General features: G+C 46.9%; 1 protein-coding gene across 1 annotated transcript in view; it reads right to left on the reverse strand.

Annotated features, from left to right (window-relative positions):
• LOC135912840 (uncharacterized) overlaps positions 1–15,894 on the reverse strand; it is a 65,295-nt gene extending 49,401 nt beyond the window's left edge. The window contains exons 1-2 of the mRNA XM_065445387.2: positions 15,567–15,894; positions 9,345–9,496 (exon numbers count right to left, since the gene is read on the reverse strand). Coding sequence (XP_065301459.1) covers positions 9,345–9,496; positions 15,567–15,591 — 177 coding nt within the window. The 5' untranslated portion in view covers positions 15,592–15,894. The remainder of the gene's footprint in view (positions 1–9,344; positions 9,497–15,566) is intronic.
• Between the last annotated feature and the right edge of the window lie 5,026 nt (positions 15,895–20,920).

Genomic DNA, 20,920 nt, shown 5'->3' on the forward strand with positions numbered 1-20,920 from the left:
ACCTTCTAGACACATCATAAATGCCGAACAGGAATGGAAGCGGCCAAGGAAATTTTGGTGCAGCTCTGGGAGCAGCAAATTTGGCACTTTGGAGCAGGCTCGGATCATGAATTGTCCGTTTCGGAACAGTAAATGCGCATCTTAGAGCAGCTTGGTAAAGGTCAATATGAGTGAAATACAGGCATATGAAGAAAATGTGTTCTCTATTTGGCTTTGCAGAACACTATTAGGTCATGGCAAACTAGTTTTGCAGAAGCCGGCAAGGCGAGCGAAATTCACGATAGGGAAAAATTTTCACCCTCCCGACTGCAGCCTGAAGCAACAAAGGAAGCCCATACGGGTTCCTCAGAAGCCACCATTAAGTTGCGTACAGGATATGCCAACTAAATGTGGCCAAGAGAGAAATAATTGAGGGCTTTCCGCAAACAGTGCCCACTCTATGTTGATAGGCTTATGTAAATGCTAGTTGAGAAAATTTTTCTTTCTTTTTTTTTTTCATTGTGAACAAGCAACTAATACAGTCTATGCTTGTTACAACGGACCCACAAACAGCAGACTTTCGGATATAACGAACCAGAGCCTTAGTTTGTCCTACCTATTTTATTAATGCAACGAAGTATGCTTGAACGGACCGTGCTACAATGGACTATCGGCTACAGCGGACAAAATCAGCGGCAATTTTTGTCAAAATGTGCCGTATAGAATGTACTTTTGCCATGTCAACACGGGCTGGCAACTGACTTGCGAGGGTCAGCCGACGATCGTGGCTCATTATCTTGTGGGCAAGGTAGGGAGGAAAGCGGGGCGGAAGCACGCTATCATTTGCACGTGATGCACGGGTGGGAGGCGAGGGGAGGGAAAGACAAAGGGGGTTCTACTGCAGTGGCTGCTGTTAAGGGCGCGGTCACCGTTCTTGAAAGCTATCTGCAATGTGGACAAAGTGCGCGTCCACTCTGGCCTCTTCTTCAAAGGGATCTGCGATGTGAACAAAGAGTGCCCAGTGCCGGCAGCTTCGTGTGTGCTGTGCTGCTGTTAAGTTTGCGTTGAAGTGAGAGACAGCAGGAAGGTCAATTCGCTCGCTGCTGCTGCCACGCTTATACACGTATTGCCTAATTTGCTATCGCAATCGATGCTTTGCCTTTCAGGCGAAACTGCGACTTTTTGTTTTTTTACTTTGGACGTTCGTCACTCAATTTTTGCGACAAAAATTACGGAAGTGAGGCGTTTCGGATGTTATGGACGTTGGATAAAACAGACGTTTCTTGTCGGGTTATCAGGGTCCGTTATAACGAGAGTCAACGGTATTGAAGTTTAATCAGCTAACATTTGTTATCTTACTTGTTCAATAAGGTGCCAATGCAAAGGTTGTGGAATACGTCGAGAAATGACTGATAACAGCACATGTAGCAACTTGGGTCTTGTGTGGTCTTTTTTTCCCTGACAAAAACAAAAAGCAAGAAAAAACAAGCATGCGAAATAAAAAGAAATCATATGAAATGTGTCCATACAGCAGCAATAAAACGTGGTCTCAGACGTAAACGTGGTAATCTAGTATATTGTGTTTATTATAAACATTGTGGGGATGCGCGACTCTCGCGCATCCCCTGATGTTTTTCCCGCATAGCACGCCTCCTGTAGTGCGGCTTCGCCGCGTGGCCTGCTTGATGCCCGCGGCGGTTGATGTGGTTGGGGCGCAGTGCGAGAGATGGCGTGAGTGTTGCGCTGCTAACGCCGCCGACAGGCGGGGCTACTTGGGCGCCGGAAGACAAGGCGGTCTCTCTTGGATTTGGGACAGCAAGCGGGACGGACGTGCCATGCCGCACGTGCGCCGACCCATGCTTCTGCGAGACCGTCTCGCATGGCCGCCTTCGAATGCGCCACCGTTGGCGTGACCGAACACGCGAACGACCAGGCGTTGGGACGAACATATTCGGGGCGAACATATTCGCTCGTTTTCCGGTTGCGGTGAGTCGGACTTCTAGATTTGTCGCGCGCCCATCGGCATGTTTTGTGGATAGCGACTCGGCAAGCAGGCATTGATCTATGAAAGGTGCAATAAATGCCCTTGTGATTGTTTGCACTACTGTGTTGTCGTTCCTTTGTCCCAAGAGCACAGAGGAGAACCCCACAACATTTAATCCTGGGATGCAGTCTTGCAACAGTTCTAATAGTGCACATTTACAAAATCATGCAACCTCACCATGCAACCTTTGATAATTACGAAAGATGCGCACCAAGAACTGCTGACATAGCGAGAAAAAGCATGGACGCTCGTTTTCAGTGCTCCCTTTCGACGAGGTTTGCATAAAGGTTGATGCAATCTTTGGTGGGCAGAAACACTGTCATAGTTGCAGTGCTTCTTTATTATTATTATTATTCATTTATTACATGGGCTTTCTTTGTCGTTATAAAGGAAAGGTCTTTACGAATCCTACGATGCGTTAAATGCTATTATCATTCATTTCTCAATGTCATCCATACCTTTTTCATTATTATCTCACTCATTAGGTAAATTTATAAATTTAGATAATTAAACATTTTCCTGCACAATTTCAGGCAGGCAATTTCGGAGGTTTGCGCTTTTGCCAAACATTTAATTAATCACAACCACCATCTGGCCGTTAAGGTTGACTAAATACCGAACTTTACATCCTCGGCTTGCCTTCTGCAGTTGCAAAAGTCTGATCTTGTGTGGTGTGGCCGCGCAGAAAATAGCTTAGCCTGAGTGCAAATTTGATTGACGATTGCGGTTGCCATTGGATATTTGTGACCAAGAAGTTTCACGAAGGAAAACATGTCGTTTGTCGGCATACCGTGCTATCATCCTGTCAACTGCGCACATGCGAAATAGATTTAGAATGTCGCACGCATGGCTTTCAACCGGTACACAATGCAGATGTACCAACAGGGTGCAAAATTGAATGCTAAAATATATAATGAAACTGATGAGCTACACACTGGGCAGACCGTATGACCTTAATTAATCAGCGCGGCTTTCCATCTCGACTGATCCATGAAATAAGCACCAGTTCAAATCATGTTTAGCTAGTCTGCGTGTATGCAAACACATAACACTTATATAAAACAAAACATAAAGCACAATACTGTTTTCATTTTCTAGCACGATAGTTACAATTATGCCACCAAACACACCCACACTCCAAAGACCACGCTGAAAGGGATCGCTTAGGCTTCGGTTCCAGGGCTAGGCACTAGCCAATGCATGTCAATGGCTGCGTGTTCGGTTGCCAGTGAACATGCACGTTATGCTAAATTTCGTGACTTCATTCGAAATTACAGTTGACGGCGCACTTCCAACCCTAGCCCAACCAAAATGTGCCTTGAACTCTTTATTGCTGCTCTATCTGTCTTGTCTACTCTGCTATGCCACCATTGTTGGGCCACCTTCTCATGCCCAGTTTCAGCCTCCCCATTAAGCCGAAGAAAAGTGATAATTTGCCTACCAGTGCCACAAGTGGATATCGGAGTCCTGCCGCTGGGGCAAGGTGCGTTGGGAGCCAGGTGTGCTGACCAATGAGCTACTGCTTAACATGTCCCCTTCAGTCATGGTGCATGCACGCATGTGCAAATTCTTTTTTTTTTCTTTTGCCAGTTCCGTTAAGCTGTCGTAAGAAACAAACCACACACATTCTGCTGTACATCGAACACACTGTTTACCCAATGGTCCTCCATTTCACTGCAGTCTGCTTACCCAATAGCACTTTGCTGAACGTGCTACCGTATTAATTGTAGATGTGCTATAAGCTGGCGAGTCAAATATTGTTAAACAGAAACACAACACGACTGTTTGTACACTAAGTGAAGACTTCATTACTCTCCAATTACGAGGAGTTCACTAGGAAATGCTGAAAGGCATTCTGCCACCTTTACCTTCTTGGCCTTGGAATAAAATTATGCAACTTTGACAAATTTATTGACAGACCACAATTCGTCACTGAAGGGGATATGTGATTGGCTTTTTGTGCGAGTTTCTTTTTCCCACAATGCACTCAGAGTGGCGATGGCTGTAAATGTACCATTTTTGTTGCACGAGAGAGGACAACAGGTTCTTTAACTTAACATGAGAGAAGTCACACGATCAACTTCCACAGAATGCAAAGTAAACTATATTAACAAGAAGTTCCCACAATGTGCCTTCTTAGCATGAGCTTTCCCTCCAGAATGACCGTAGGTTGCCAGCAGACATCTACCCTCGATGTGGCAAGTTGACATTCCTTGCATTCCTGCTTTCTAGGAACTTCCGGCTTTGGTTAACCCTCACAACTGGGCTCGAGCTGCAGTTGTCAGTGGCGTGTCGCTTAACCCTCTTTGGCTTTTCTGCCTTTCGTCGCAACTGGGAGAAATTTATTGCCCTATTTTTCGAACGTGCTGAGCACTGAATAAGTCTCTCCCATTTCATGTTAGTCTTTAGGAGGCACAGAAGTTGTTCTGGCCATCAAAAAATTCTGCTACTCAATGGCTTAACCACACAGCTTCGTCTCATCTTTTGAACACCTCAGTAATTTGAGCTGTTTACCATTTTTAAAGTCTTTGTACATGATGACAAAGTTCTCAATATTGAGACAGGTCTGGCGGTGGTAAGTGCGCTGACCACAGCTGTAGCAAATAAATTTTTTTTTGCTATCATCTCCAAAACATATTAGGGAGTGATTACAACTATCCCCAGCAGTGCCCAATGTTGATAGCAGTAGAAGAGGGCACAAAAGCAACTCTTGCCTCACGCAATGCGATCTCCTGTTGTTGTTTTTTTCTTCTTCTTTTTCCTGCTATCACATGAGACAATGTCAGAATTTCTTTTCCTCAAAGCTCCTCACAGTCATACTCAATGGGTGACAATTGATGGCAACTTCTGCATTAATGAGAATGTTGGCAAGCTATTCAAACATTAGACTATGACGTCCAAGAACTTTACTTAAAAGCTTTTACAGATTTAACCATTTGCTCCTACCAACCATCCCACGAACTGTCTTTCTCAATGGTAAGCTTCTGTAATATGTTGGAAACAGCCTTAATCCTGCAACTCGTGACTTTGTCGAATGTTCTACAGGATCTGAATGTCTTGAAGTTTTAATGTTAAGGAATCATTGGTATTTCAGACCCAGGAGGAAGCAATCACCTCTGAATACGTTTCAAACCTGTTCCAAGTGAATGGCACTCGTTGGGGTGCAGTTGAATAGGAAGGGAACTACCAGCAAATTGAATATGCTTAGAATAAGTTGTAAAAAAGAAACACATAGCCAAAAAAAAAAAAACATGGCAAACTGAATCAATACAGATAATAAAAAAGAGCTGCATACAGAACCAAATATTCTGGAATGTAAGATATTTTAATATACTAATATTGATCCTCATTGGTTATGGTGCCCGAGTTTTGTCACAAGCGAGATTCTTTCTCAGCAAACGTAGCTATAAAATCCATTTACATTAACTGCACATTATGGAAGTCTGTCAGTTAACTTGTTGAACTAAGGCTAAGATATGTAGAGTTATTTTTCTTAAACACATTGCACCGGTGAAGCGTGATGATTGCACACTCTGTTCACAGTTGGCAAGTACTACAAGCAATACGAGGATGCTCAGCACCAGCAGAACACTGGATTTATTCCATAAAAATACACAGCACTGATGCTACATGTCAAAATTATTTGCAACGTTAAGATAATGGTGCCTAATGCAAGATTAATGTGCCCACGTCAATGTGACCAAGGCACACAATGCATCATTTTGTCAAAAACACAGCCTCTGCCTTAAAACAAGTGAGAACATATTTTTTGAGAATGAAATAAGAGCAACAAATCACAACACAATGCTGGCAAGCCAACCTCAGCCATGCTAACAGTCTAAGCTCACGGCCGACACCTCAGGTTTCACTGCTTTAGAGAGTTTGGTTTGGATGAGGGACATTTACATCTCGACTTCAGCCAACACTTTTTTTTTTTTGAGCTCAAGCATCCCCACAGGGCCAGTGGTGCAATTCCTTTCCCCTTCCTTCTTCAATGCATTGGCCCATTCTGTTTTCATCCTCTCCAGTTCCTTCTTACACTGAGAGTTCAACCCGCGGACCTTTCGAAGCATTCTCTTGGTTCAGGTGCTCACACAAGGTGGGCAGCGTTCATTACTTTTGTAACACCAGATTTTATTACTACCCTTTATGCAGGGTTCTTCCAAGAAAATTTTGAGGTGCGGACATCTTGCAACCGGAAAAGGGAGGCTTAAACATGCAGCTAAGTTTTATTTCTTTTCTTTTGATTTTATCTCTAATACAACCTTTCTGCAATTTCGAGTTCTATGGCAGCCACATTTTAATGGGCCTCCAAAGCAGGCGAGGAAGATGGGCTCACGCGATGGTAGCGTGAGGATAGAACAAACTAGCGTGCTTGACCTGAGCGGCCATGGTGTCGGCCTCTCCTGAGATTCCGCTGCACCATGGCTGACCGGCCTAAATAAACCATGGCTACGGCGGCTACCTCTTCGCGCCGCCTCCCACAAATTGGTGACCCGGGCATGACACGAACACACAACCTTCCCACAAGCTGTCCACTTTCTGTTCGGGGGCACCTCACTAGCCACTGATTCAGAGGCTCTCCCACTGACTCTACTAGGCGCAAATTTCACACTCGCAGGTGCGGCAACACGACAAACACACGATGCCTTAAGCGACCTCTGCAACCCCGACGCATATCGGGATTCGAGATTTCTCTGCAAGCAGCAGCAGGCGAGCCTTTCAATGCATCTGTGCTCACACCTTCCACGGATGCATGACCAACCGAGCTTTTACAGGAGCTGCTCTGCCCTGGTTTCTTCATCTCGAGAATCATGTCTTCGTCAACAACATGAGCTACCAACACTTGCACTCTCTCCACTATCTCCACGCAAGTCTCGAGGTGCCAAACAGTCTACTTTTGGAGCTCCGACTGGTGCAGGCCCAGGCACCTATAAGAACTTGTGGCAAGTTGTGATATCACACTATGGCATCACTGTGGCTGTGCTTCACTCACAACCTACACTGCCGGTGCTGCCTGCTACATCTCCCTCGGATTGCATGAACCTGACATTGTCAGCTCCTGGCTGGAAGCTGACCATTATCATTAAAAAGGAAGGTGTACTATCAATGCATTTTACCAGTGCTGACATATGGGGCAGAAACTTGGAGACTGACAAAGACGCTTGAGAACAAGTTAAGGACCACGCAATGAGCGATGGAACGAAGAATGCTTTGCATAACACTAAGAGACAGAAAGAAAGCAGTTTGGATTGTAGAGCAAACAGGTATAGCCGATATTCTAATTGGCATTAAGAGAAAAAAATGGAGCTGGGCAGGTCACATAATGCGCAGGTTAGATAACCGGCGGACGATTAGGGTCACGGAATGGGTGCCAAGAGAAGGGAAGCGCAGTAGGGAACGGCAGAAGACTACGTGGAGCGATGAAATTAGGAAATCTGCGGGCGCTAGTTGGAATCAGTTGGCACAGGAGAGATGTTAGTGGAGATCGCAGGGAGAGGCCTTCGTCCTGCAGTGCACATAAAATAGGCTGATGATGATGATGACACTACCAACAACGACCCCATCTGCACACTTCCCCTGGACTTTACCATTGGAATTTATTTCAATCACGCTTCACACTAGGAGGGGAGCCCTGCAGCGGCGCGAATATCGTCTCCAAAGCAGGTGAAGAAGATGGGCTCATGTGCAGGAAGTGCAAAAATAGAACAAGCTAGGCGCTCGACCTGGGCAACCGCGGTGTCGGCCTCTCGCGAGATCCTCCTGCGCCATGGCTGGCCGGCCTAAATAAACCGTGGATACGGCGGCTACGTCTTCGCAACTCCTCCCACAGCAGAAATGCTCGTGCACTCACATTAAATGCATGTTAGAACCCCATGTGGTCAAAACAATTCCGGATTCCCACACCATGGCATGCCTCATAATCTGGTGCATTTCGTATGTGAAACTCCACATTTTTTTTCTTAAACATCTCTGAGACAATTAATTACAAAGCTAACCTTTTCCAAAATGCGTGCAAAGCATGTGCTGGCAATTGAAATTTGCATCAGTCAATAAGAGTGCTTCCTTGATACATATGGTAGCAGTATAGAATCGCAATGCCAGCTTTCCCTCTTTGCCCTCACTTCTTTTGTTTTTGCACAGCAATTTTGGGTGTTGTGTCTTTCTGAAGCTCCCATCTATCCTCTTTATGATGGTACCAAAAAAGTTGTGTTGCATCAACGGAAAGCAGCGCATTTCACTGTGCGATGGCGCCTGCGGATGGCCAATTTTCTACCCGATTTTTGTTGACAGCACACCAGGAAAGTGCAATTTCCTCACCTTCTACTTCACTTTTTTTATTATGATTTCCCATAGTGATAAAGACATAACTGAGGAGCATGAAAAAAAAAAAAGACGAGAAAATTTTTTAGTTTTGGCCAGATCGATCATCCTAATGACACGGACCCCTTTCAAAGGTTGGGTGGTAAACTGGAGTGGTGACAGCATTACCCCTGCCACCCACTGTGGGGAGAATTCTGGCTTTACGAAAGAGCAAACTTCACGGAAAAATCATGGGATATATTTTGAACAATCACTTTCAGCGATACCACTTCCACGTCACATAGTGCTCAACTAGCCAATCAGCTCATCCGGCCATTAAGCACTCACCGAAAGCGACCATTGACGAATACGTTATGAATGTTGCTTCCAGGCAACATACAGCAATGTTTTTTCTTCTTTCTCAGTTTTGTTATTGAGTACGAACTATCCGACTAAATGCCTTCAGCCAACACTGAATGACAGGCAGCAAGCATCATGTGTTGCTTTAGAGCAAGAACACAGGTTGAGCAGGAAGAGGATTGGCAAGCGATTCGCTTTGTTTTGAAAGCTCATGCAGAGGAGACAAGCCGATGCAACATCTAAAGCTGCAGTGGTATCAAACGTGATATAGATGTACAAATGAAATGAAGACCCATGGTTCGCATTCAATGAGAGCTGTCTACATAAATTCCCAACAATGCCATACATAGCTTGGGGCAGAGACCACTTCGAATTATCTACCTGGTGTTTCCCTCCTATTGCTGAAAAAGTTACCACAAAATATTTTTTCTTTTTGTTGATTATGCTTATTCTCAATGTATTATGCACATTGAGAGAGAAAATCGGCATTTTTCTGAGGTATTTCTATGTGCCATCATTAAACAGTTAACCCAACTTTGATAAAACTTGCCTGACGTGCAAGAAACAGGAAATTACCAGAGTTTACTTGAAAACGAGGAACCCTATGTATAGTGTTTCAACCAAATTTCAATTTTCTGGCCTTGTGCGCTCTGCTTACCTGTCGAGCTGAGGTCCTTCGCGTCACCACGCCCCCCAAAGGCTGGACGGGTTTGCGTGTACGGCGCCCGGCTGCCTGCGCCGGTGTCGTCTGCAGGTCAGCCGCTGCTGTGGCATCTGCAGTGTCTACGGCTGCCACTTCCTCCTCTGGCTCTATTGGACCCAGAAAAAACATGATTAGGGCATGCAGCCATTGCCTTCCCCCTCAGCTTCTGAAAATGCTAATGTTGATAATGACGTACATCGGAGCACACCAGCCACAGTGGCTAAAAATACAATAAAAAGTGCCATGATGTGAAATTTGCCTCTTCACTCGATGGCATGACTACGGTGCCATGATCACTTCATGGCAGCGTCAGTGAAGCAACTAGCTTCATCGATGTCATACGGTACGCAGCATCACAAGCACAGATCAATGCCGATCAGCCCCTGTCCTGTCTATGTCATGTCGCATGACCACCTTAAGCACCGTAAATAGGTCCTACAATTGTGTTCCTGTCTTCAGCGTCTTTTCATTTGACCTTTACTCCTACCTCATTTGACAACCAAATACTAGCCCCGCCTCCACTCGCAAAGGTATCGATGGGCAATGTGAAGGTGACAGAGGAAAATTCAGGTCAAGAGTTCCTTTGCCTGATGTCGATGTGCACTGCATAGCTGCACTGATGGCATGTATGGGTGCATGAACGGCAGCATCACATCTTAGTGCAGCGAAGTGATGTGCATGTCACCTATGACGTCCAGTCATGAAGTTGTGATTACTGCCTCAGCCTCCAAGATTACTGTTCCCTAGGCATGAAGGGTCAGCATTGTGAAACTCCGGATGTGTCCTATGTGCAGAGGTATCCTGGATTTTCGCAAAAGATGATACATTTTATTAATAAGAGCAGCTGTGTAGAGGGCTCTCCAGTCCAGGGTCCCGCAGGGCATGCCTTTTATCGCTTCTGCGATGAAGCTTACCATGTCCTGGTGAGCCATGAATAATGCTATGAGAGTCAACCAAGCAGCCGTAGAGGTAGGGGATAGATTGGTGGATGTTGGGGGGGAAAGGGTGGGGAGGAGGGCCGGACTACACAGTGTGAGAGTTGTTGCGATGGCCACCCCACCTGTGACATCACAGAGGCTGTTCTTCCGCGAAGATGTACACATGTGGGATGATGGCGGTTTAAGAAATCGTAATCTGAGTCGGCGAGATTGAGAAGGTAACGATTGGAGACTTTGTCTTGACCCAGACAGGTATTACTTCGGAGATATGAAACAGCTGTGTGGAGTTCATGAAGAGTGAAAGGATACAAAAGATTGGGATTGATTGAGGGGCGGTTCTGTGTAATCTGGGTATGCTGGTTTATCGTATGGGGTAACGTAGGTGTCCAGGAGATCATGATAGAGAGCTTCCACTGTGTCATAAGAGTTGAGGATCTTGCGTTGAGCGTGCTGGCTGCTTGCGCATCCGGCCGCAGGATTAAGTAGGGAGCAGAGGAGATGCCATGCAGAGCTGAGATGCATGGTAGTGGCTAGACAGTCGCAAGTGTGAAGCAAGCTATCTCACGTAAGTGTGTCGGAATAATCGATGACTTCTTCATTAAGCCAGTTAATTCAAGCAAGTAGACGACGGTTGCTTTTGTTGCATCGCCATCATTTCAGAAGGCCTTGTCAAGCATCCCAAAGATGCAGGAGATGTTGATCGGGTGGTTCATCTGACGCGCTTGTCCAAGTCTATGTAGTGTGATCGTGAACACAAAAATGCAGCCCATCAATCCATTCCAGCAGTGTGGAGGCAACGGGGGCAGCCTGTTGCACCTGTCTCACCCGGGACCAGTTCCTAATACACACAGAATTTCGGCGGTGCTTGAATGCTGTGGTATGCAGAGCAGTGGTAAGAAAAGTGTGGTAGCCTGTGAGGGTGTTGTTCCACATTGCGATCAAGGATCCCCATATGTAAGTAAGATTCGGTGTCGTGTCCCGTTGAACAGAGTTGCCATGGCGCGTGGCAGAATCTGTGTTGTTAAGTTAAAGAAAAGGATGATCTCAAAAGTTTTTAGGAGGGGAGTGCCTTTAGGGGTGTTATTTCAATAGCACCAGGCAGTGTGCAGGGTCTTAAATCACCTCCAATGAGATTAGAAAAGAGGAGAGTAGGGCGAAGGTGAAAGACGTAAGTTATCTAAGCTAGTGCTATATACTCAAGAGGGGCAGCAGATGTTACTGAGGAAAACGCAAGGGGTAGGCAGGGGCTATGAGAGCGATACAGATGATCAATGTCACAGAAGCAGTGTGCCAGACGATTGTACAGTGCTTCATGGATGAGGGTGGGAAGAGTTATGAAGATGTGACGGACAGAGGCCGATGCTGCTTCGACCCTAAAGAATATGTTTTCAAAGCACTGTTCTAAAGAGTTGTGTTGGTGTAAGACTTCCGTGAAAGCCACAGGAGGTGATGAAAGGGCATGCCGCAAGACGTTCAATACCTTTTGCAAAGAGGCATCACCCGACTGGTTCAAGTGCAGCACGTTAATTTCAAGACGGAGAAGCGGGTGATGAAGTCTGTAGACTTCGACTAGGGGTATATAGTTGTTGAGTAAGGGTTGCGGAAGAGGTTTCGAAAGAAGATGTTTCTCTATTATTACCTGGAGCAATGTCCACAGCAGATAAAATATGAAAGGGGGGGAAAGGGGGAGGAGAGTCGATTTCTGCTGCCCGAAGGTAGTTGGTACAGAGGGCAGTAGCACGATAATTGCATTTTGCTTTACCCGGGTTTAGGGGCTGTTGAATGTGTTTGGGGGAAGAAGGGCTGAGGAATGGCTGCCTGGTTGACTTGCCTGAGAAAGGTGTTATGCTGCAGCCTGCGAGGTTGCGGCAGCTTGGCCTACTGGGCCATTGGGTGAGCGATAGGAGTCTTGGAGCAGCTCTTGGGTACACTGCTGCTCCTGGCATGGCTGATGCTTTTGGTTTAGAGAGATGTCCCAATTGAGGCAGATGATTCGGCGATGAATACTGCCTGGGTAAGCAAGGTAGTCGAGAGAATGAATTGCTGCTGACGTGATGGCTGTTCCATTTATTGGAGATTATTGGCGGAAGCACGAAGACGCAGACAATGTGCATACTCCATTTGACGGAAGATGCAGTCTGCAGCCGCTCAGACTTCGCAGCGAGAATCTCCAGCTTGGTGGTCCCCGCTGGAGCAGGCGTGCAGTTGGTTTGGCGAGCCTAATGTAAGCCCACATAAGGCAATTTATAACTCTGGTATTGGGAAATATATCAGCATAGTGATCGAGGATGGAGCAAGCAGTGCAGAATTGTGCCCGGGGCTTGTATGGGGCACAGTACACCATCACACCCCAACAGTTCATCCAGCATGTGTGGAGCCCATAATGAGTGCAGTCAGGATGCCCAAGTCGGGGTCCCAGATGTTTCCCACGAGTTCAGCCGAGGAAATTTAAGGTGTTATATGATGGATGACTCCTCGGCAGGTGTTGGGCGGAGTGGCTCGATAGACGTGAGCAGCTAGTTGGAAGTGAGGACGATCAAAGGATTCACTGCCAAAAGCTTTGCATTTTCAGAAGTAGTATGGCAGGTGAGCAGGGCAACGTTTCCCTCAGGTAGGATGCGAATAAGGATGGAACATAGCTCTGCCTCACTTATCAGGAACGTCAGCCCTAGGGAGGATTGCAGTTCGTAGGGTGGAATTTCGATGAAGTGCAAGCCTTGCGGCAGCCGGTATATTAATTGTCCAGCATGTGCAGATGTTGTATTTGTGACAAGACATTTCAGGCTCACCCGTTAGTGGGTATGGATGGCGGCTTAGCCTTCAGTGTCTGAAGTGTAGGTGGGAGCCATCGTGAAGGTCCGCAGTGATTTGCTGTACTCGTACTCATTCGTATGCAGAATTAGGTCTACGTAGCCAGTCGATGGCAAAATGTGGCCGAAAAGGGCATGGTTGAAAATTCGACAAAAGTCACGCACATAGCATGGTGGCTGGCTCTCGGTGCGCAGCGTCTCTGGAGGCCTGAGCAAGGGGCAGCAGGCGAAAGTTGCGTCGTCACAATGGTTTCGCAGTGCGCTGATGGCATGTCCGTTCACTTCAGGTGGCTGTGATAGAGATGCAACATGCTCTTGGTGAATATTGTCATGGCAGATTGCATATTGCCACGGTACCAAGCACTTGCATAAAATTCTGTCGCAAGTTGGGTAAAACTGTTGGCTATGGTAAGCGCCATAGTGGAGGGCTCGAATTCTTGCCGCCTGGTGTTCCATGTTGTGCATCTAAATTGATACATAAATGTTCTTGCTTTCCACACCCATTTGAACACAGCAACTGTGGTTAAGAGTTCAGCGCACAATCTTGTGCCGAGCAGAATGCCATAACCGCCCGTCTTGGGTATAATGCTCTAGAAAGTGAGACAGCTCCTGGAGAAGAAGATGCACTTCAATGATTCCCAAATTGGTCTGTGGTTTTACTAATTTATAGCAGGCAGGACTAATAATACTGATGACAAGCATTCTGGTTGATCAACGGCCAGTTCAATTCCAGAAATGGCACAATGCATCAGATTATTCCCAAGCCATGTTGGCATGGAAGCTGTCCCAACATTTTGATGGTAGGTTTGGAGATGAGGCATGCTGCACCAGTGCCTGTAGCCAGGCTATTAATGACAAAAAGAAAGAAAAAAAAATCTGATGGCTTTACGTTTGCCAAGATCTCCAACTCCTGTTAATGACACCTTTCTTTCAAATGTCATTAGAGACGATGAATGCTCGCTTCATGACCCAGGAACTAAACGTCCTACCCCTGGAAGAATACATGGCCACACGGACTGAAAAAGACACAGCAGTGATGCTTCAACAGATCGGCAGCATCGACGAAATCACCAGTCCAGAAGCTTTCCGAGTAGACCTCCTATATGCAAACACCACAATAATATGGTGTAATCATGGTGGTTAGTAAATATCTTCATACGATTATACGATATAGGCTGGCAAAATTCTGATCCTTAATGAAAATGGCAGTAAAGCCACTTTAACACGAACAGCACGCCTTTCCATATTTAGCGATCGAGACCAAAGGTTTTTGACAACATACTAACAAAGTTAAAACAACATTAACAAAAACGAAGTGTACTGAAACATTGTAAAAAGTGTTTTAACCCTTAATTAATATCATATGCACTCCGAACAATTGGCAATATTTTACCAGCCAATCCATGGAGCTGGAAAAAAAAAAAACCCTGGCAACAACCTGCACATTTAGAAAATGAGCACGCGCACATTTTGCATGCGGCCGGCGTCCTTCCTTTCCCTAGATCACTATCATCAAGAAATTTGAAAGCGCAGCTGCACGAGCATCTACCACTTGTTGACACGTGCGGTTAATTAAATTTGACGGAGTGAAACTCTTTGCCCTCGTCAGTTAACGCGTCTGAAATTGCATGCGAAAAACAAAAGGCGAAGGTATATAACAAATGGTTCCAACTGCCCCCCCGCCCCATTTTTCTTTTATTTCTTTTAATGCAGTCGTTCACAGTTCGAGCACATCGCACAGCTGCAAACGCGTCGGCGGAACCTTCCGCGAAACTTTGACGATAACCAGACGCTGGTAACATGGACACATTTGTGTTATATACACACGCTTCTATTTTGCGACAGCGATTCGAGTCGTTCATTCATTTCAGTGATCGTCACACATGACACAAATTTGTGTCTTCTCCGGTGTTCGTGCGCCCTCTCTCGAAGCGCGAAGGAAAAACGAAACGAAAAGCACCGGACGGGTACCGTTTGGCCGAGACCAACCGCAAGAGAGCCTTCAGACACCAAAGAAAGCTAAACAAAATAAGGCAAGTCTGGCCGGAGGAGCGCCACCGCTTCAAAACGCGATAGCTCCGTAGTTTACGAGGGGGCCCGTTCCAAGCGCGCTCGGAACTTCGGAGACTATCTACGGGCCGAAACATTTGCACGTTTTGTCAGGCCGATTCCCGAACGAAAGACGAACGCCCTGCGATACAAACAACAGGTTCGCGGTGATGAACTTGCTCGAAATTTCAAATGCAGAGGAGCGATGTGCACATCGGCGGCGAAGCCGCTCAGCACGCGTGCGCGCGCAACGGTCGCACAAGCGCAGCCACAGGTAACAAAGCGCGCGGGAACAATCACCGCGCCGCGATCGCCTGTGCTCGAGTATGATCGCGCTGGTCCCAGTAGATTAGCGGCTACGTTTGCAAAGGAGGTCTCACCTGGTTTGACAGAGACGTCCGCCATGTTTACAAGCAGGGCGGGCGGCGAAGCTAACCAAGCGTCGGCGGTTGCCCAGGGCTCGTCGTGGCTACGAAATACGGCTGCGCCGGGTCTTCAGGCCGGCGCAGCGGCGATTCGGGCTGACGGTGCCATGGTGGGCATAAGTGGCAACGGACCCAGTTGCACGGAAGCGTCGCAGAATAAAAACCCGGCAGCCAAGCGATCAGCTTCATGGATGCATACGATTACATGGCTGCTGCCGCGAAGTGGGTACTGGGTCCTAGGGAACCATAGCGGCGAGGAAACCGAGAGAACCGCTTTTTCGTTTCCCTAGTTGATTGATGATAATGATAGCTAAAGAGACACATTCTTTGAATAATATTAGACTTATTTTTATACTGGATAAAGTGTGACTAACTTGCAAGAAGTTTGCACACTTATAAACCTTCAACCCGTCGACCACCTCTACATGGAAAGTCGGAGATCCCGGAGGCTACGCAGGGTCGCATGGCAAGTTCTTATCTTGCGCGGGTGTTTTAAAAAAGAAAGCCTGGTGCAATGCGAGACGGTAAATGCTATTCGTTAAGTTTGTTCAAGTTTCTTTTTGTTATAGTTGTCATCTATAAGAGTATCCAGATACTCGAAATTTATAATTAGTTATTATTAGTATTCGAACTTGTCGAATATTCGGGTGACAACGACTTGCGCAAACGTGTGGATTGTTTCGAATGAACCTGCTGCAGGAGCGCCACTGTTTTGCGCAGATGCATCAGATCCTGACTGAACGCAAGTGGCAGATAACGTTGGCACAATATTTTTTCAGTCATACAATATAAGAATGCCTCGCTTTCAGGTAGGCTATATATGAATTTCCTGTCCCTATTCAGGCAGACCTTTTATGCGAAGCATATTACGAGAGCTCAACCCAGCTCCTCAGGCGCGGCGGTGTCGCCATGAAATCACGTGACACCGTGACGTCACGACAGAGGAGAAGTGGCTTTGGCTCAACTCTTGCAAGACGGGCTGGGTGGGAATCGAACCAGGGTCTCCGGAGTGTGGGACGGAGACGCTACCACTGAGCCACGAGTACGATGCTTCAAAGCGGTACAAAAGCGCCTCTAGTGAATGCGGTGTTGCCTTAGAAACGAGCTGTTTCTAAGGCGTGCGTCTCTTGCTCAGGCGCACATTTCGTTGCCGCGCCGAACGCTGCTTTGCTCGACGCTCACCGCGTCCAATGCGGGGTGCGTAGTCGCTGCCCTGTAGCCCATTGTCTTACACCCCTTGGCGGGTCGACGGGAACGCTGTCGCGTTCCACTCTTGAAGGCGAAGAAGTAATGCATGAGTTGTTTCTTCGTCTAGCCGAACCAAATATAGCCAAGCAACAGCAGTTCACCAGGCTAAACAGTGGTTCAACAACTAAAATAAAGGCTAGTATGCTTCGCATCCTGGGCTTAACCTTACCTAAGCCACAGCCATTTTTTTTTTATCCAGTTTCACCATATTTGAACCCGTTTAAAGGGGCCCTGAACTACTTATTATCGAAGTGGAGAAAGACATCTGAAGTGAAGATGGGCTACTTCCGAACCACTTGGCCGCAATAAGTACTTCAATGCTTTCAGCAGAAGCGGAGTTATCGGCAATCAAACACGGCCTCAGCTGTTCTCCCCCTCCTCCTCCAATGCCTTGCACCGCGAAGGCTACGGCGGAGACGTCACCGTGGCGCGCAGTTCAAATGACCGATTAGCCAAACGCAACTGTCCTCAGAGATCCGCAGTGCGCTTAGCCGCTGTACTCGTGGCGGCGGCCGCGGTGTAGCCGATTTGAGTGTGCTTTATGACGAAATAGAGCACAAAGAAAAGAGCGAGGATCATGTGGTTTTTGAAACGAGAGCGCTTGAGAAAAACGTGACTTCGCACTCCGCTTGCGTGCTCCACGGACCGCGTACGACAGCAGAACTTGGCGGAGATGTTCACAACAGCGTGTGCTACCCGCGGACTACGTTATTTCACCAAGCCCGACGGGTGGTTCAGGGCCCCCTTAACGCAACGTGCACTCCTCTAGGGTCGCACTTGTTTCCCGTATGGAACACAAAACTTTACGTGTATATGGTGATGTTTGTTTTCTTGTTAGCATGCGCGCGCGTGTAGGGCCGGCCTAGCCATGGTGTTGACAACAGTTTTCTAAACGAAATAATGCTTTCACGCCTGGAATTAAACAAAAGAATACGCGTACGTTGGTTGCTCATGTTTAGCCGTGCTTTTCTGTTGCACGTGCTGGTGACGACGCGCGCTTGCTGTCATCTTATGGTGGTTAATATTATGGTAATATTAGCCGTAAGATCGAGCAATAGGTACCGCACTGTGCGCAGGCCAGACTTGCACACGTCACAGAAAAAAAAAGAATGTCGATTGCAATTACTTCATTCAAGAATGTACTTGATCACCATTACTTATTACTGCCCCTGAAAAGTAATTGAGGCATTACTAAAATGTAATCGATTACTTCTGCGTGACTTTCATCTAGACATTTCATAACATTGCAGAGATAATGTAAACAGAATGAGCTGGCCTAGAACGTCAAGTCTGTCTTCTGCAGCCCTTCACGCATGGCTTACCTTTACCAACTCTACGGGATATGCGGAATTCTGTAAGCAGGCTTTCCCACACAGCTACCTAGCCCTAACCATGATGGCCGCGTGGGAGGGAAGACAGAAAGAATGGTGCCAGCAGAAGTCCACCATCGTGGTTAAGTGGCGCGTAGAAAAGTGCACATGTAGGATTTCAATATCTTCTATTGATGTAAAAACAATTAGTTCGTCATCTTTGCTATAGTTCTTGTCGCGAAGACGTCGGTGGCGACACTGAAAACTTGCCCGATGAGCGGGCTGAGAAACAGGGCGGTGTCGTAATGTACGAACAACTTGCGCACCAGATTGTCCCCAAACACTCTTAGAAAAATTTACACCTTTTGGGGGGTATGTTGTCCCACAACAATAATTGTCATCCGTGCTTCCCGCGTTTCCTTTCTTTAAAGGGGTGGAGACATCAAAATTTTCGTTGATGCGTTTGTTGATTCAAACGTTGCGTCATGCTTCAGGGAGCACGATACACACAGCGGGATTCATATATATCCGATAAATAATTTAAAAATAACGTTATTACACCGAGCTATTTCGGTTTCGGTTTCTGGGCTCCGGGGGATGCTATGACGTCACAGAGGAGGAAGCGCAACATGGCTTGGTCACGTGGGCCACAAAAAATAATGACGTAAAACTATGCTGCGTCGTCTGCTCGTGCACACGCGTGCTCTGCCAGCAGAGGTCAACAACTGGCGATTCGAAGTGCATGTCGCGATTATTATAATTATTGCGAAGAGCGACAACAACGATAAGAAAATATTGCGGCTTGTGAGAGTCGGTGATTCATTCCGAAGCGCCGTAAGCTTTAGCTTCGAAGTGAACCGGAAAAGGCCTAGCCACGATATCGGCGGCGCCGAACGATCAGAGGCGGTGAAGCTGCCGTCGGTGCACAGAGTGACCACTCCTCGGACGCTGATTGGCCGCTTCGCCGTACGGTTGCCGCACAAATGGGTCCCGGGCCCGTCCTCTCTACGGCAAGGAAATCTCGCCGTTCGCGAGCAAAACCGCCGTCGCACGGGGGCCCGCGAACGGCAGACGGCGTGCGGCGAGTTTCCGTGCCGGTACCGTGGACGGGCCAGACGGGCCCTCAGATGAGAGTTTTAGCAGTGCCGTAATACGGTACGGTAAGTGCGGTATGCGGTACGGTAGTACCGTTCCGTACTAACTTAAACTTTTAGCGGTGCTACGGAAAGTACGGTATACGGTACGGTAAGTGCGTAATACCGTACCGGTCGAGGACTGCGCATGCGCGAACTGTACCGTACGGTATGACTTTCCGTACGGCATACGAGGCGGTAAGGCTCGGCTAGCACCGTGTGTCGCGAGCTGAGCTGCACCAAGCCAAAACAGTGAGAAGCTGATGTCGGCCACAGAGTCCACCTCTCGCGTGCTTTTTTTTACCATGATAATACCAAGGCAAGAGGTTACTTTAAACCACCATCTGCGGGGCGACGAAATGACAAGTAAACAGTGGCATAAAAAAAAAACCAGGTAGGTGGCGCCATCTAGTGATGCAGAGTTTACTTAGAGGGGACACAGAGTTTTTATTGCAATAACTAACTATATTCAACTTATCTGCTGGTGTAAATTGTCAGCAGCGGTGCAATTTACAAGAAACAAACCCTTTTTTATGTATTGATTAGATAAAAACACCTATGTAACAAAAGGTTTCACGTGTTGCAGGACGAAGTGTCACAAGATGTCGCCACCGGCCTTGTGACTGGTGTCTAAGTTTACCGTAGCCGGGCCCTTTTGTAAAAAATGATGCGTGTATGAACAAGCTAAAGCTTTCTAGTATTCGTCAAAATGAATATTTCGCGCTCAGCGCATAGTTATTGTACTCTGTAAAGCCCCAATGTTAGACGCTATCATCATTATCAGATTACCGTACGCATCGAGCGGCACACGCAGCTAAAACGTCTTCGGTCATTGCGGTAATTTAGTACGGAACAGTAATACCGTACCGTATACCGCGCTTACCGTACCGTAATAAGGCACTGCTAAAAGTCTCTACTATGATGACCGAAGACGTTTGTGCCGCTCGATGCGACGGTAATATGATAATGATGATAGCGGCTAACATTGGGACTTTGCAGAATACAATAACTATGCGCTGAGCTCGAAATATTTATTTTGACGAATACTAGAAAGCTTTAGCTTGTCCATACAGGCATTATTCTTTACAGAAGTGTCCGGCTACGGCAAACTTAGACGCCAGTCACAAGGCCGGTAGCGACATCTTGTGACACTTCGTCCTGCAACACGTGAAACCTTTTTGTTACATAGATGTTCGTATCTAATCAATACATAAAAAAGGGTTTGCTTCTTGTAAATTGCACCGCTGCTGACACTTTACACCAGCAGATAAGTAGAATATAGTTAGTTACTGCAATAAAACTTCTGCGTCCCTTCTAAGTAAACTCTGCATCACTAGATGGCGCCACCTACCTGGTTGTTTTTTTATGTCGCTGTTTACTTGTCACTTCGTCGCTCCTCAGAAGGTGATATAACGTAACCTCTTGCCTTGGCATTACCATGGTAAAAAAAAGCACGCGAGACGTCGACTCTGTGGCCGACATCAGCTTCCCACGGTTTTGGCTTGGTGCAGCTCGGCTCGCGACACACATTGCCAGCCGAGCCTTACCGACTCCTTACCGTCTAGTATGCCGTACGGAAAGTCATTCCGTACGTTTGGCGCATGCGCAGTCCTCGACC

This window comes from Dermacentor albipictus, chromosome 3, assembly GCF_038994185.2.
Source record: "Dermacentor albipictus isolate Rhodes 1998 colony chromosome 3, USDA_Dalb.pri_finalv2, whole genome shotgun sequence".
In the NCBI taxonomy this organism is placed as follows: Eukaryota; Metazoa; Arthropoda; class Arachnida; order Ixodida; family Ixodidae; genus Dermacentor; species Dermacentor albipictus.